The sequence below is a fragment of the Eleutherodactylus coqui genome, chromosome 10, assembly GCF_035609145.1.
Source record: "Eleutherodactylus coqui strain aEleCoq1 chromosome 10, aEleCoq1.hap1, whole genome shotgun sequence".
NCBI classification, from domain to species: Eukaryota; Metazoa; Chordata; class Amphibia; order Anura; family Eleutherodactylidae; genus Eleutherodactylus; species Eleutherodactylus coqui.
In genome coordinates, this window is record NC_089846.1 from 18,697,019 (window position 1) to 18,711,278 (window position 14,260).

The window sequence follows — 14,260 nt, forward strand, 5'->3', positions numbered from 1 at the left end:
TGGCTCTGATCACGACGTCGCACCGCTCCACCTTCAATCTCAGCTCCCCGTCAGCCGTTAGGTCCATGTTGCATTAAGAAGCACAAGGAGTAAAGCTCTGCATGTGCAGCGACAACTGTCACCGGGCATGCTTATTAACCCCTACACAGTGGGTAACTGCTGTCACTGACAGCTAACACCCACTGGCAAGAGCCACAATCAGCACTGATGCGAATCGTGGCTACTTACCCTTTAAATGCTGCTGTCAATTCTGACAGCGGGATTTAAATGCCTCAATCATTCTCTTTTTATTGTGTCAAAACCAGTAGATACGCGTTTCGGGGTCGGCCCCTTCAACAGTCAAGCTGGGTTAGACACAACTCTTGGGGCTGGAGAATAAACCCAAAAGCGCTGGTGTTACCAGAAAGCGCTGCGAGGGGCGGAATGGGGGAGAAACGAAAATGGAAAAAAAAAAAATAAAAGAACCTCTTAAGGACACGGTCAAGGATGTAACACTTTTTAAAAAATTCTTTTATTTTTCGGTTTCTCCTTCACACCTTGAAAATATCATTTTATTTAATTTTTTTCTTGGAGACAGGGTGATCAAAAGAGCGCAAATCTGGCAGTTTGTTCTGATAACGTTCACCATGCAGAATAAATAATAGATTGATATTTTGATAGATTGGACTTTCATGGATGTGATGATACCCAATATGCTTTCTTTTATTAATATGAGAAAATGGAAGGGTTTTTTGGGGGGATTTTTCCAGTAATTCATAAAACTTTTTTTTAGTCCCCAAGGGGGACTTGAACTTGCAATCATTTGAGCGCTCATACAGTATAATGCAATACCACAGTATTACATTATACCGCATTTTGACAGGCAGTCTATAAAAGGTGAGCCAGAGGCATGCCTGAATAGGCATGTATTCATGGCAGCCCATGGGAGCTTAAAGAATGGCCCATGGCTGCAATCACATCACAAGGGGGCTGTTTGGGACCCTTGAACAACGATCATTGCATCACATCTATGAGTACTTGTGAAAAAAAATCACAAGCGCTTCCAATAATTTTCAATGGTAAGAATCGCATCACATGGCATCGAGTGCGATGAAGTCTGTCTAAAGATCCCATAGGAAATAATGGGCGGTTATTTGCAAGGAATCACCCAAAAATAGGACATGCGGCGATTCTTCATTCTTCAGTCTGCGAGAGAAAGATCGCTCATGTGAAGGAACAGATTGAAGTCGACGTCTCATATTTACGTATCTTGCTTGGCTGCGGGTCGTAGGGCACGATGGAGAATCCCCTTTGCATGGAAGAATAGAAGAACCAATTTCGGCAGCAAGTACCTTAGTGTTGATGTTGATTAGAGATGAGCGAGCGTACTCGGAAAAGCACTACTCGCTCGAGTAATGTGCTTTATCCGAGTATCGCTGTGCTCGGGTCTGAAGATTCGGGTGCCGCTGCGGCTGACAGGTGAGTCGCAGCGGGGAGCAGGGGAGAGCGGGCGGGAGAGAAGGAGAGAAAGATCTTACCTCCGTTCCTCCCCGCTCTCCCCTGCAGCTCCCCGCTCCGTGCCGGCACCCGAATCTTTAGACCCGAGCACAGCGATACTCGGATACAGCCAATTACTCGAGCGAGTAGTGCTTATCCGAGTACGCTCGCTCATCTCTAATGTTGATCTCTGCGGTCTGGAAGGCTCCTTACCTACGGCCCAGGTAGGGGCTCTCGCTGCACAACTCTAGGCAGATCTTTCAGCAAAATGTTACTGCACTGATGAGGACTCGGCTAATTTCTTAGCTCCCACCTGCTCTTTACGCATGATGTCCCTCACCAACATGGCTTTGCCAAAGGCGCCCTCTCCAAGTATGTGATGGTATTTAAATTTGCTCGTTCTTAAAGGGCCGGGAACCCTCTGGCTGGCGGAGGTCTTTCCCTTCTTCACTTTTGAAGTCTTAGCTACCAAGGTGCTCAATTTTAAGTTTCTTATAAAATCAAACTTGCTTCAACTCTCTTTTCTTCTGCTATTGCTGCACTATTTAATCTGGGACTTTGTGCTGGAAGCTCCAACGGAGATGTGAACACGGTGCGATAGAAGACCTAGACTTAGGCTGGGTTCCCACCGGAAATCTCGCGGTTTGGCCGCAGCGAAAAAACGTGAGATTTCCCGCTGGGAAAGCGCCGTTTCAAAACCCGCGGGTTTGGGTGTGGCTTGGCTGCATGCTTGTCCGTTGCGGCCAGCAGTCCCATAGAGGAGAGCGCAGCCACAACACTGGTTCTCTACAGGCAGATCAGTGAAAGCCAGCATCCACATGCAGCATATGGGGAAGTATCATGATTCTGTACTGGGCAGGAAGTGGTTACAAGGAGGGTTGCAGAAGCCCTGCAGCCGGGTGTTATATGAATTGCAGAACTCATCAGTATTCTACCATGAAATTAGGCCCAAATGTGAAATCCTGTCATCTCTAGTGAATGTCGGGGGTCATATTAGCTACTGTTTAAGATTTGCCCTTGTTTGCCAGTATTTGTGTCTCCAAGCTATATTTTTGGGCATTCCATTGACCTCAGTGGAGTTCACATAAACCATTAGAGACCCCCATCTAGTAGCACATTGGACATCTTCAGAACCGCAGCAATGTCATTTCATAGTTACCCCTAGGGAATCAACTTGTTCTGCAGTAATATCGGCCCCCGTGGACAGGAAGCTTCTTGTAGTTGCTGTAACTTAGATATAGGTGCTGGCAGGTTCTGATCAGCTGACAGGAAGGGGTGATCGAGTCCTGCTGCTTGCACCGAATTCTGACCTCCCATCGGCACGCTGCGACAGGAATCTGGATTCATCTATCCAGACGATATTTTTCCGCCGCTCAGTGATCCAATTTTGGCGCTCTTTTGCCTTCCTGTTTCTCCTAGACACAATGGTGCTGGAATTGATTGTCTGCTGTTATAGCCCATCCATGCTAATGGCCAAATGTGTGTTCGGACGTGTTAGTTGGTCACCAGCGTTGTATTTGGCTGCACTTTGCTTGACTGTACAGCACCTGTTTGCTAGAGCAATTCCTGACATCCTCCTTTGACCCCTTTCAGTGACAAAGTTGTTTACACCTACAGGATCCCCTTTCGTTGGCTGTTTTACTTTGATCATACTATTCCCTGTATACTCTCCACACCACTATACGAGTCAACCAGAGAAATCCTGGCCCCCGGCTAGTCTGGCACTAATGACCCGGCCTCATTGGAAGCCGCTCAGATCGTTGGATTTACCCATCTAATGTGAATTCACAGGGAAACTGATCCATGGAAAACCGGTCATGATTTGATGCTGCCCTCTAAGGTCACCGGTCAAGTTTCCATACAATCACCAATTCTGGGGTCTCCAATGAAGTGACCAGTGTCCACGTCACAGCAGCCAGATCCCTACTGGAGATTTGCAGGGGGCCCCCAGGAACAAGACTGCCACCAACTCCGTACTGCCTCTACAAGACATCGCATACCCTTTAACCTGTTCCCTCATTCTAATAAGTGAAGCAATATTGGAGCGCGACCCCCTGTGACGCCTCGTACCTCTCTTTCCCACATCACACCCTTTAACCCTTACTTTCCCGGATAACGGATAATTATAGAGGCGGGAGGCTATTTACTAAACATGACTACACAGTTTTATTGTGAAATTCTGCTTGCTGAGAAAGGGTGGATTCAGTAACTCTTTCCGAAAAAAAAGAAACTCTCAACATTAAAAGAGGAATAAAATTAGACAACTTTAAAACACACAGAAAAAAAAAAAAAAAAAAAAGCGACTGCTGGGCCCAAACATCCGGGAGACGGAGACGCAGGATGGGGAGTTATGATATGGCACAGAAACAATCAGAGCCAACGCTCCGAGCTCCGCTGTTCTGCAAAACCGCTTCCTTTTCCTGTTTCTTAACCCCATCCTGACAGCAGAAGCTCTAAGGCCCACATCATAGGGGTTGTCCGCTGAACGATCCTCTCTGTAAGGCAGAGAAGAGCTACCCGGAGCTCTTGAGGCGTTGTGCGACTACACATCCCAGCAAGGCTTGCAGTAACACAAAAGCTGAAGAGCAAAATGCCCGTCTCTTGTTTCGATGAGTCGGCCCAGCTCACTCATGTACAAACATCTGAAACATATATATATGTATATATAGAAAGGGAAGATCAGTTCTTGTGAAGCAGAGAGAAAATCCCACAAAATTCTGCTACCGTGTACCCCTAAACCAGCGCTGGTTATCTTGGAGAGGTCACGGAGAACATGGCACTGCCCATCGCCACCCCCCCCCATGTTGAGAACTTGTAAAAGATGTCACTGACTCCTTCAGAAGTCCGAGAAAACATGGCACCTGAGCCCGACAATAACTTGAAAGTTTCCTAAAGAACATGGTCCTGTCCCTGTGGGCGAGACCTGAAAACAATGGCACCGAACACGTGTCATGATGTGCGAAGGACCGGCAGATGTTGGCGTTGCCTCCCCCGCTGACCTCTTTAAAGGTCCTTCGCAATAAGGCAGTGTGGCTGACATGGAAGGAGTGGTACACAGCTTCATCACGGCCCCCTCGTCAGCCCAGAGCCGCAGCCTTATGGGCAGAGAGGGGAGCAGACGGAATGAGGAGGGAGGGGGAGAGGGGGCAATGGGGGAGGTCATCTTTCTTTCGCCGTTCGGCCGCGCTTTAAAGGAGATTACACGTGTTCTTCTTGCGACCTCTCTTGGCTTGTAACGCAGCTCTTGTCGCCATCTCAAACACTTCCCGCACACCGTCCTTTGTTTTAGCAGAGCATTCCAGGTAGCCAAAAGCACTGATCCTATTTGCCATATCCCGGCCTTCTTCTGGCTTCACCGGCTCCTGCACAGAGAATAAACGTCAGCAACGTGGACGCAAGGTTCAAGGACTTCTACAAGCCAATCCATCTCTTTGCAGATACAGATTCCTCAGACTTTTCTTAAAGGGGTTGTCAGACATTTAAAAAATGTATACAGCTGCCTATCCACTAAAATCACAAATAAACTATACTCGCCTCCCTACATCCCCCCTGTAAACGGCGCAGAGGATCCTGCTGCGATCCCGGTCTGTGCTGACAGTGGAAGTCAGGTAACCACTGCAGCTAATCAGAGGCCACAGAGTCACCACTCCAAACTCCCGCCATCATGGGCCCAGATGTTAGCGCTGATGTCAGGAGAAGGGGCGGTGACGCTGCGGCCTCTGCTGGACTGCGGGATCACTTGACTTCTGCTGTCAGTCTAGACCAGGATCGCCACAAGAGCCTTTGCGCCATTTCTCGGAAAAAAATAAAATAAGGCGAGCATAATTTTTTCTTCATCTTTCTACATGGCCAGCTGTTTAAAATTTTTCTTTTCATACAACCCCTTTAAATAAGAACTTTACAGGCCTTCAAACTCCATAAGGAATAAGCTGCAGATTCTGCCTAGCAACAGACCGATCAGACCCATCGGGATCTGCCTGCTCATCATTGTGGCTACCTGATACTCTTCACTCCAGCACTAAATGCGGCAGCCTTCACAGTCGGCATTTTTCTCTTAAAGGCATTTTCCCCATTAAAGAAATGTATCCCCTACCTATAGCATAGCAGATAAAAGTCCGATTGCTGGGAGCAGACATTTATCCTCTTTCCCAGCGATTCCCAACTGGTGTGCCGCTGCTCCCAGGCTGGATATCACTTAAATGGCTTTTCCAGGCAGCGACCGCCAGGATACACCGGGGTCATAGCGGAGGCGATACTCCAATCTCTTTGTAATGCCGGCGCTCGTAATTGCAGCTCTCACTGCATGGGGGCAGCACCAGCGATTAGGAGTGCCAACCACTACACTACCACTACACAGCAAATCAGCTCTGTGTGAACCCAGCCCGAGGGTAGGTTTACACGCAGCGGAAATGTTGTGGATGTTACGCACCATGGATGTGGATTTTAAATTGAAGTCAGCCTCAGCGGGTTTCAGAAGATACCGTATTCCCTTTCACGTCCAAAGTCTGTGGTCTAGGCGTCTCCTTCACCGGGCGACCTCTAGTGAGCGCAGCACACGTTTCGATAAGCCACACCCATGACCACAGCCTTGTTTTGGTAGCAGTGCCCGCGGTAAAGTTTTATTCCCAGGAATATCAAATTTCTCAAACGGGGTTGGACCAACATACACTGGATAGGTGATAAAAGTAAGATTAGTGGGGTCACCCCAGTAGTTCCAACAGTAGGGTCCTGTGTCCTCCTCTCCTCACTGCACACCCCACAGTGAAGAGGAGATTGGACGGCGTAGCGGTCCAGCATGCGCGCTGATGCTGCATTCATCTTCGATGGAACGGCCAGAGAAAGCTGAGCGCTTGTACTCGGCCATTTCTGTCGCTCCACTGAAACGCATGGATCAGCAAAGCACATACTTGACCGCTACTCCATTCGATTTGACGTCACTGCGGGGGTCCAGCGAGCCCGATGTGAGAAGAGGGGGACACGGGACTCCTGTTCTCAGGATTGCTGTGGCGAGACCCCCACTCAGACTTATCACCTCTCCTGTGGACAGCTGTCTCGTACATCCCTTTATAATGTTGCTTCAGGTCACCGTTTGCACTATTCTGCAGTGTGACATTGATGCTGCTGTCCCCCATATCTGCTCTCAGCGCCACCCTCCCACGCTCAGTACCATATGGACATCCCCTTTAATGATCACTTTTCCATCTTACTGCTACCTGATCTTTCCCCTATACCCAGCTACTCCTTCCCATAAGCCCCGGACACTGTGCCCGCTCAGCTCCTCGCCCACCTGCTTCATCTTGGCCAGCTCCCGCCGGGTGTGCTCGTCGTTCCTCAGATCCTTCTTGTTTCCTACCAATATGATGGGCACGTTGGGACAGAAATGCTTCACCTCCGGAGTCCACTTCTCAGGGATGTTCTCTGCAAACACAAAGTCCCTAATTATTACTTCTATTCAAACTCAAAATCCTTCCAAAGTCTCAAGTGATTCTTTATCTAGAAGTGTTCTGATATCGGGGCTCCTGCCTGAAGGTTTTTGGAGTGCTGGACGAAACTAAGGTACCTGGAAGAAACCCATATAAACTCCATGCAGTCCATGGTGGGATTTGAACCTAGGACCCCAGCACTGTAAGGCAACAGTACTAACCACTGAGCCACCTCGCCGCTATTTAATGTGCCATTAAGTGAGGAGGAACAGAGGGGGAAAAAAATGAAACAGAACTGCACCATTTCTGGGGGAGTCTTATTTTTAAGGCGTTCGCACTGCGGTGAAGACTGACACCTTTATTCTGTGGTCGGTACGATGATGGCCAGACCCCATTTATAGAGGTTTTTTTATGTAGTAAACCATTAAAAAAAAAAAAAAAAAAAAAAAAAAGGGCCACTTAAAAGAAAATCATTGCTTCCGGTCGCCATCGTTTGGCCCCCAGAACACTTTTATTTTTCGGTTAATGAGGCCCCGTTTCGTACGGGGTGACCTGTCGTTTTTATTGGTACCAGTTTTACCGTACGTGGGACTTTTTTATTTTTTTCTTGGAGAAAGGTTGACAAAAAAAAAAATTTAAAAAAATGCAATTCTGGCATTATGTATTTTTCTTCTAACGGTGTTGACAATCTGTGATTGATAAAAAAAAATATGGACTTTATGGATGTAAAGGATACCAGTTTTTAACCAAACTATCTTTTTCGATTTTCACTTTTTTGTTATAACCAACACCTAGGAAAAGGGTTTTTTTACTTTTCATTTTTATTTTTTTTAATAAAAAAACCCCAAAAAACTTTATTGCACTTATTTTTTGTCCCATTAGGGAATTTGTAATTGCTTGATTGCTTATATAGTGTACTGCAATACTATAGTACTGCATTGTATTGTATTTTCACTAGCATTCTGGTAAGACATACCACAGTCATACCTGTCGTGTTTCCCCAAAAATAAGACCCAGTCTTACATTAATTTTTAAACCAAAAGAGGCACTAGGTCTTATCATACTTACCTAGCAGGCTGGGTCCAGGTCCCTCCTCTCCACAGCTACGACACGCTTCCCGCAGTCTTCGGATGCTCATTCATAAATCCCGCTTCCAGGATGCGATGTCTACGATTGGTTCTTTGAGCGCTGCTCAGCCAATCAATGCAGCCCTGGATGAACCAACGTGATGGCTGTGATTGGCTGAGCAGCGGTCGAAGAACCAGTTAACAGCCATTGCTTCTTGGAGGTGGGATTAACGAATCCCATAATGAGGAAGTGATTTTATACGAGCAGCTGAGGACTGCGGGAACTGCGCCGAACTTCTGGAGAGCAGCGGAAGGGAGCTGGACCGAGCCTGCTAGGTGATGTATTCTTTTTTTTTGTAATGTAGTGTAACTAGGGCTTATTTTGGGGTAGGCCTTATATTTCAAGCCTCCCTGAAAATTAGGCTAAGGCTTATTTTCAGGGAAACAGGGTACATCATGCAGACTGACTGCTCCCTCCTTATACACAAAAGAAGAGAAAGCTCTCAGTCTTCATGCTGCGGGGAGAGAGAGGACGGCGCTGCCCACCTTTCGGACTTGGAGCTTGGCTCAGAGTCAAACTTCAAAGTGTGTTTATTCTGAAACGCTGCAGCGGTTCAGGATACCACATACATGGCGGCAATGGGCAGACCTGTCCCGGGTTCATGTTGTCTGTGGCTTAGGCAGCATGAACCTGGTGACAAGTTCCCTTTAAATGTGTTGTGCCAAGATGGAAAGTTATTCCCTACCCACAAGATGGGCGATAACTATCTAACTGATGGGGGTCTGACTGCTGAGACCCCTACAGATGATGAGAACAAGGGTCCCATGACCCCCTCTATAAATAAAGCAGTGGCCAGGATATGCACTGCCACTCCACTCATTTCTATGGGACCTAATGATATCCGATGCTCTCCATGGCATACTTTCTATTAACGTCTGATACACTTCAGCTGGTATTTCCCTACATTCATCCTGCAAATGTCTGGTGAGTTCCCTTAAAGAAGATGGACGCTGTTTATATTTCCTGACCTAATGTTCCACGTTGTCTTGCTGGAAGTATGGCCGACCATTCCCAGAGTATTACCACATTGTCAGCAGCACAGTATTGTCTAGAATGTCAGGAACACCTCCGTGATTATGGTTCTTGTCACTACAACCAGCGGACGGAGGCGGTGCCACGTAACACATCCCCAGACCATAACAGAACCTCCGCCGTACTGTTGCACAACACACGGGCAGAAGGGGTCCCCCATCATCCTCCACACCCGGGTACCTCCATCTGATGTGAAGACGGAGTATGGCAATTCGTTACACCATAGAATGTTCTTCCATTGCTCAAATGTGCAATAACACTCCTTGCACCATTGTAGATTGGCCGGTGTATCTTCTCTGAGAGAACTCACCAGACATTTGCAGGATGGATGGATGGAAACACCAAATGAAGTGTATAACACTGTAGTAGGAAGTATGCCACGGAGAGACTGGTCCAATAACTTGTCCCTAGGCATATTGGACCTTCTGAACACTGGAAGGACAAATCAGTAACACTGCTGGTAACAACCTGCTTAAAAAAGGTAATTAGACTGCCCCTAGTGGTGATACAAGGGACACTCCAAAACGAATGCCTCCTATCTTAGTATGTTGGCACATGACGTCAGAGGCGGACGCTGAGGATATGGCAATAGAGTGTGAACCCTCCCTCCAATATCCGGTACATTTTGTTTCCGTGTGACTGATGGCAGCGGAGGGGCAGTCTGACATGAAAGGGTCTGTGATGGTTATACCCACCCAAACTGTCAGGGCTGTCAATGGAGAAACACATGAGGATGACGTCAGTATCAGGATAGGAGAGGGGTCGCAGACGGTCGTAGTCCTCCTGGCCAGCAGTATCCCACAGCGCCAGCTCCACCTGCAAAGGAAGCCAAAACCATCTCAGTTGGTTCCCGTCCCGTTAAGGAGCACAATCAGCTATTGGGCTCTGACATAGTACAGCGAATTCTGCATAACTACAACCCCCATCAGCTGAGGGTCACTCGGGTCATCCTGGCAAGCCCACCAGCTAACACCCCCCATACCTGATGTCACATTTGCTCTCTCGTTACCTGTTTGGAGTCGACCTCTATGTCAGCCACATAATTCTCAAAGACGGTGGGCACATAGACTTCAGGGAACTGGTCCTTGCTGAACACGATGAGCAGGCAGGTCTTACCGCAGGCGCCATCGCCGACAATCACAAGCTTCTTACGTATGGCAGCCATATCTAGGGGGCACAAAGGTAGAAGATGTGACATAGGACAGGTCACTGCTTATAGGCATCTTCCACCATGACTCATTGTCTTATATATTACTTATCATGCAATATACTCCAGAGCTGCACTCACTATTCTGCTGGTGGAGTCACTGTGTGCATACATTACTTATCCTGTACTGATCCTGAGTTACATCCTGTATTATACTCCAGAGCTGCACTCACTATTCTGCTGCTGGAGTCACTGTGTACATACATTACTTATCCTGTACTGATCCTGAGTTACATCCTGTATTTTACTCCAGAGCTGCACTCACTATCCTGCTGGTGGAGTCACTGTGTACATACATTACTTATACTGTATTACTCCAGAGCTGCACTCACTATTCTGCTGATGGAGTCACTGTGTACATACATTACTAATCCTGTAGTGATCCTGAGTTACATCCTGTATTATACCCCAGAGCTGTACTCACTATTCTGCTGGTGGAGTCACTGTGTACATACATTACTAATCCTGTAGTGATCCTGAGTTACATCCAGTATTATACTCCAGAGCTGCACTCACTATCCTGCTGGTGGAGTCACTGTGTACATACATTACTTACACTGTATTACTCCAGAGCTGCACTCACTATTCTGCTGGTGGAGTCACTGTGTACATACATTACTTATCCTGTACTGATCCTGAGTTACATCCTGTATTATACTCCAGAGCTGCACTCACTATCCTGCTGGTGGAGTCACTGTGTACATACATTACTTACACTGTATTACTCCAGAGCTGCACTCACTATCCTGCTGGTGGAGTCACTGTGTACATACATTACTTATCCTGTACTGATCCTGAGTTACACCCTGTATTATACCCTAGAGCTGTACTCACTATTCTGCTGGTGGAGTCACTGTGTACATACATTACTTATCCTGTACTGATCCTGAGTTACATCCTGTATTATACTCCAGAGCTGCACTCACTATCCTGCTGGTGGAGTCACTGTGTACATACATTACTTATCCTGTACTGATCCTGAGTTACATCCTGTATTATACTCCAGAGCTGCACTCACTATCCTGCTGGTGGAGTCACTGTGTACATACATTACTTATCCTGTACTGACCCTGAGTTACATCCAGTATTATACTCCAGAGCTGCACTCACTATCCTGCTGGTGGAGTCACTGTGTACATACATTACTTATCCTGTACTGATCCTGAGTTACACCCTGTATTATACCCTAGAGCTGTACTCACTATTCTGCTGGTGGAGTCACTGTGTACATACATTATCCTGTACTGATCTTGAGTTACATCCTGTATTATATTCCAGAGCTGCACCCACTATTCTGCTGGTGGAGTCACTGTGTATATACATTACTTATCCTGTACTAATCCTGAGTTACATCCTGTATTATACTCCAGAGCTGCACTCACTATTCTGCTGGTGGAGTCACTGTGTACATACATTACTAATCCTGTAGTGATCCTGAGTTACATCCAGTATTATACTGCAGAGCTGCACTCACTATCCTGCTGGTGGAGTCACTGTGTACATACATTACTTATCCTGTGTTACATCCTGTATTATACTCCAGAGCTGCACTCACTATTCTGCTGGTGGAGTCACTGTGTACATACATTACGTATCTTATACTGAACCTGAGTTACATCCTGTATTATACTCCAGAGCTGCACTCACTATCCTGCTGGTGGAGTCACTGTGTGCATACATTACATTACTCACATGACATATATGGGAGGGGCTATATATCCATGGAGGGGGGTACAAACAGAAGCAGAAACAATTGTTTTGCCCCTCCCCCACCGAAAACTATAGTCCCACCCACACATCATGACGTCATTCACACCAAACGATGTCATAACATGATTTACTCCTACACAAGTAATCCTCTGCATTCTCGGTCCCTGAACCCCGTTCATTACTTATTCCGGACATTTCTCTGACGTCATCTACCCTTCCAGTGACGTCATGAGACACACAGGCGGGAAACACCCTAAATGCGCCTTCGCTTGCAAACGAAGTGTCTTCTACAGGACCGGATCACACATCACTTCCTTCCCACCATACAAGACCCTAGACTCGGCTTCTACCCCCGGGAAGGGCCCACTCACCGTCCGCTCCGTCCCGCTGCTTCCACCCGTCCGATCAGCTGTGACGTGTCAAAAGCCCGCCTTCTCGGCCAATCACAGCGAGCGCCGCCCAAGACTGACAGTCCGGAGAACCAATAGCGAATCGATCTAAAGGAACGTTCGAGTGACAGGAAGAGGATGTGATTGACGCCTCAAATCAACCAATCAGAATCCTGACAGGCCCGCCAGCCGCTAGACCCTTTGTGATGACGTACAATACATGCGCTGCCCAGATGACTAAGTAGATACAGTCGCCATTTTGGAATAGGGCAAAACTGTATAAGCAGAGCCCCGCCCTGTAAATACCTAATAAAAGTGTTGTTGCCTCATAAAGGACATCTAGAAGTTTATGTAACTATTCCCCTGCCTATATAATCTTAGTAGCGGCTATCTGCCAGCCTGCAGTAACAATACAGGAAATACTGATATACAGTCGCCTTCCACAAGAATCACAAGTTGTATTCATTTTCACACTTAATACTTAGTGGGGCTCCTGTGGCCCTAATGACATTGCATACTCTCTGTGGTATATTTTCTACTAACGTCTGATACGCTTCTGCTGGTATTTCCCTCCATTCACCCTGCAACTATCTGGTGAGTTCTCCCAAAGTAGGTACATCGGCTCATTTACACTGGTGCAAGGAGCGTCGTCATTGGACAGTTGAGGAATGGAAGCACGTTCTACGGAATGATGAATCGCACTACTCCGTCTTCACATCAGATGGATGTACCCGGGCATGGATGATGATGGGGGACGCCTTCTGTGTTGTGCCAACAGGACAGTATGGCAGAGGTTCTGTTATGGCCTGGGGATGTGTTACGTGGCATGGTCTCAGTCCGTTGGTTGTAGTGACAAGAACCATGAACACGGAGGTGACCCTGACCCTCTAGACAATAATGTGCTGCTGACGATGTGACAATACTCTGGGAATGGTCGGCCCTACTTCCAGCAAGACAACGCGCCTCGTCACAGATCCAACGCTGTTTTATGTTGGTTTGAGGATATAGATGTTCCACAATTGGACCGGCTGCACAGAGCCCCGACCTGAATCTCTCTGGGACGAACTGGAACAGTGGGTCAGAAAATATGAAATGTGTCCGTTTTCTGTGAGAGAACTCACCAGTTGTTTACAGGATGAATGGAGGGAAATACCAGCTGAAGTGTATCAGATATTAGTAGAAAGTATGCCATGGAGGGTATACCATGTCATTAGGGCCCAAGGAGCCCCACTAAGTATTAATACAGATAGTCCCCTACTTGCGAACGCTTGATTTACGAACTTTGCAAGATACGAACTATCTGTCCTGCACAGTAGGATGTAATGCTATGGCATTACATCATTCTGTGCAGGGACTGGACAGGATTTTATCAAGCCTGCCGGTCAGATCGTGGGACTCTGTGCGGTTACTAGGCAGCCAGGGGCCTTCTGAAAGGCCCTAGGGCTGCCTATGCAGAGCGCCTATCAAGCTGTGCGCTTGATAGGCATTCCGCATAGGCAGCCCTGGGGCCTTACAGAAGGCCCCCGGCTGTCTAGCAACTGCACAGCATCCCGCGATCTTATCACGGGACACTGTACGGGCCCTCTGAACATCGGGTGCCGGCTGTTTCTTACAGCCGGCACCAGCAGTTCTGACGAGCCGCTCGTCAGAACGGTTAACACTTTAAATACCGCTGCTGTCAGCGGTATTTAAAGTGTTAACAGTTCCAACGAGCGGCGCGGCTGGTCGGAACTGCTGCCGCCGGGTGTCCGCTGTAAGAACAGCCGGCATCCGACGTTGTATGGAGCGGGATCCACCCGCGATCCCGCTCCATACTAACATTTGTTCAGGCGTACGAACAAATGTACTTGCGAACAGGCTCCTGGAACGGAACATGTTCGCAAGTAGGGGATCAT

General features: G+C 47.5%; 1 protein-coding gene across 1 annotated transcript; it reads right to left on the reverse strand.

Moving 5' to 3' along the window:
• Positions 1-3,618: 3,618 nt before the first annotated feature.
• On the reverse strand, positions 3,619-12,453 carry LOC136580131 (transforming protein RhoA-like). The gene is made up of 5 exons (XM_066580438.1): positions 12,348-12,453; positions 10,069-10,226; positions 9,755-9,875; positions 6,764-6,894; positions 3,619-4,838 (listed from the first exon to the last, which is right to left on the reverse strand). Exons 2-5 carry the CDS (start codon positions 10,222-10,224, stop codon positions 4,665-4,667), a joined length of 582 nt encoding a protein of 193 aa, XP_066436535.1. The 5' UTR covers positions 10,225-10,226; positions 12,348-12,453; the 3' UTR covers positions 3,619-4,664.
• Between the last annotated feature and the right edge of the window lie 1,807 nt (positions 12,454-14,260).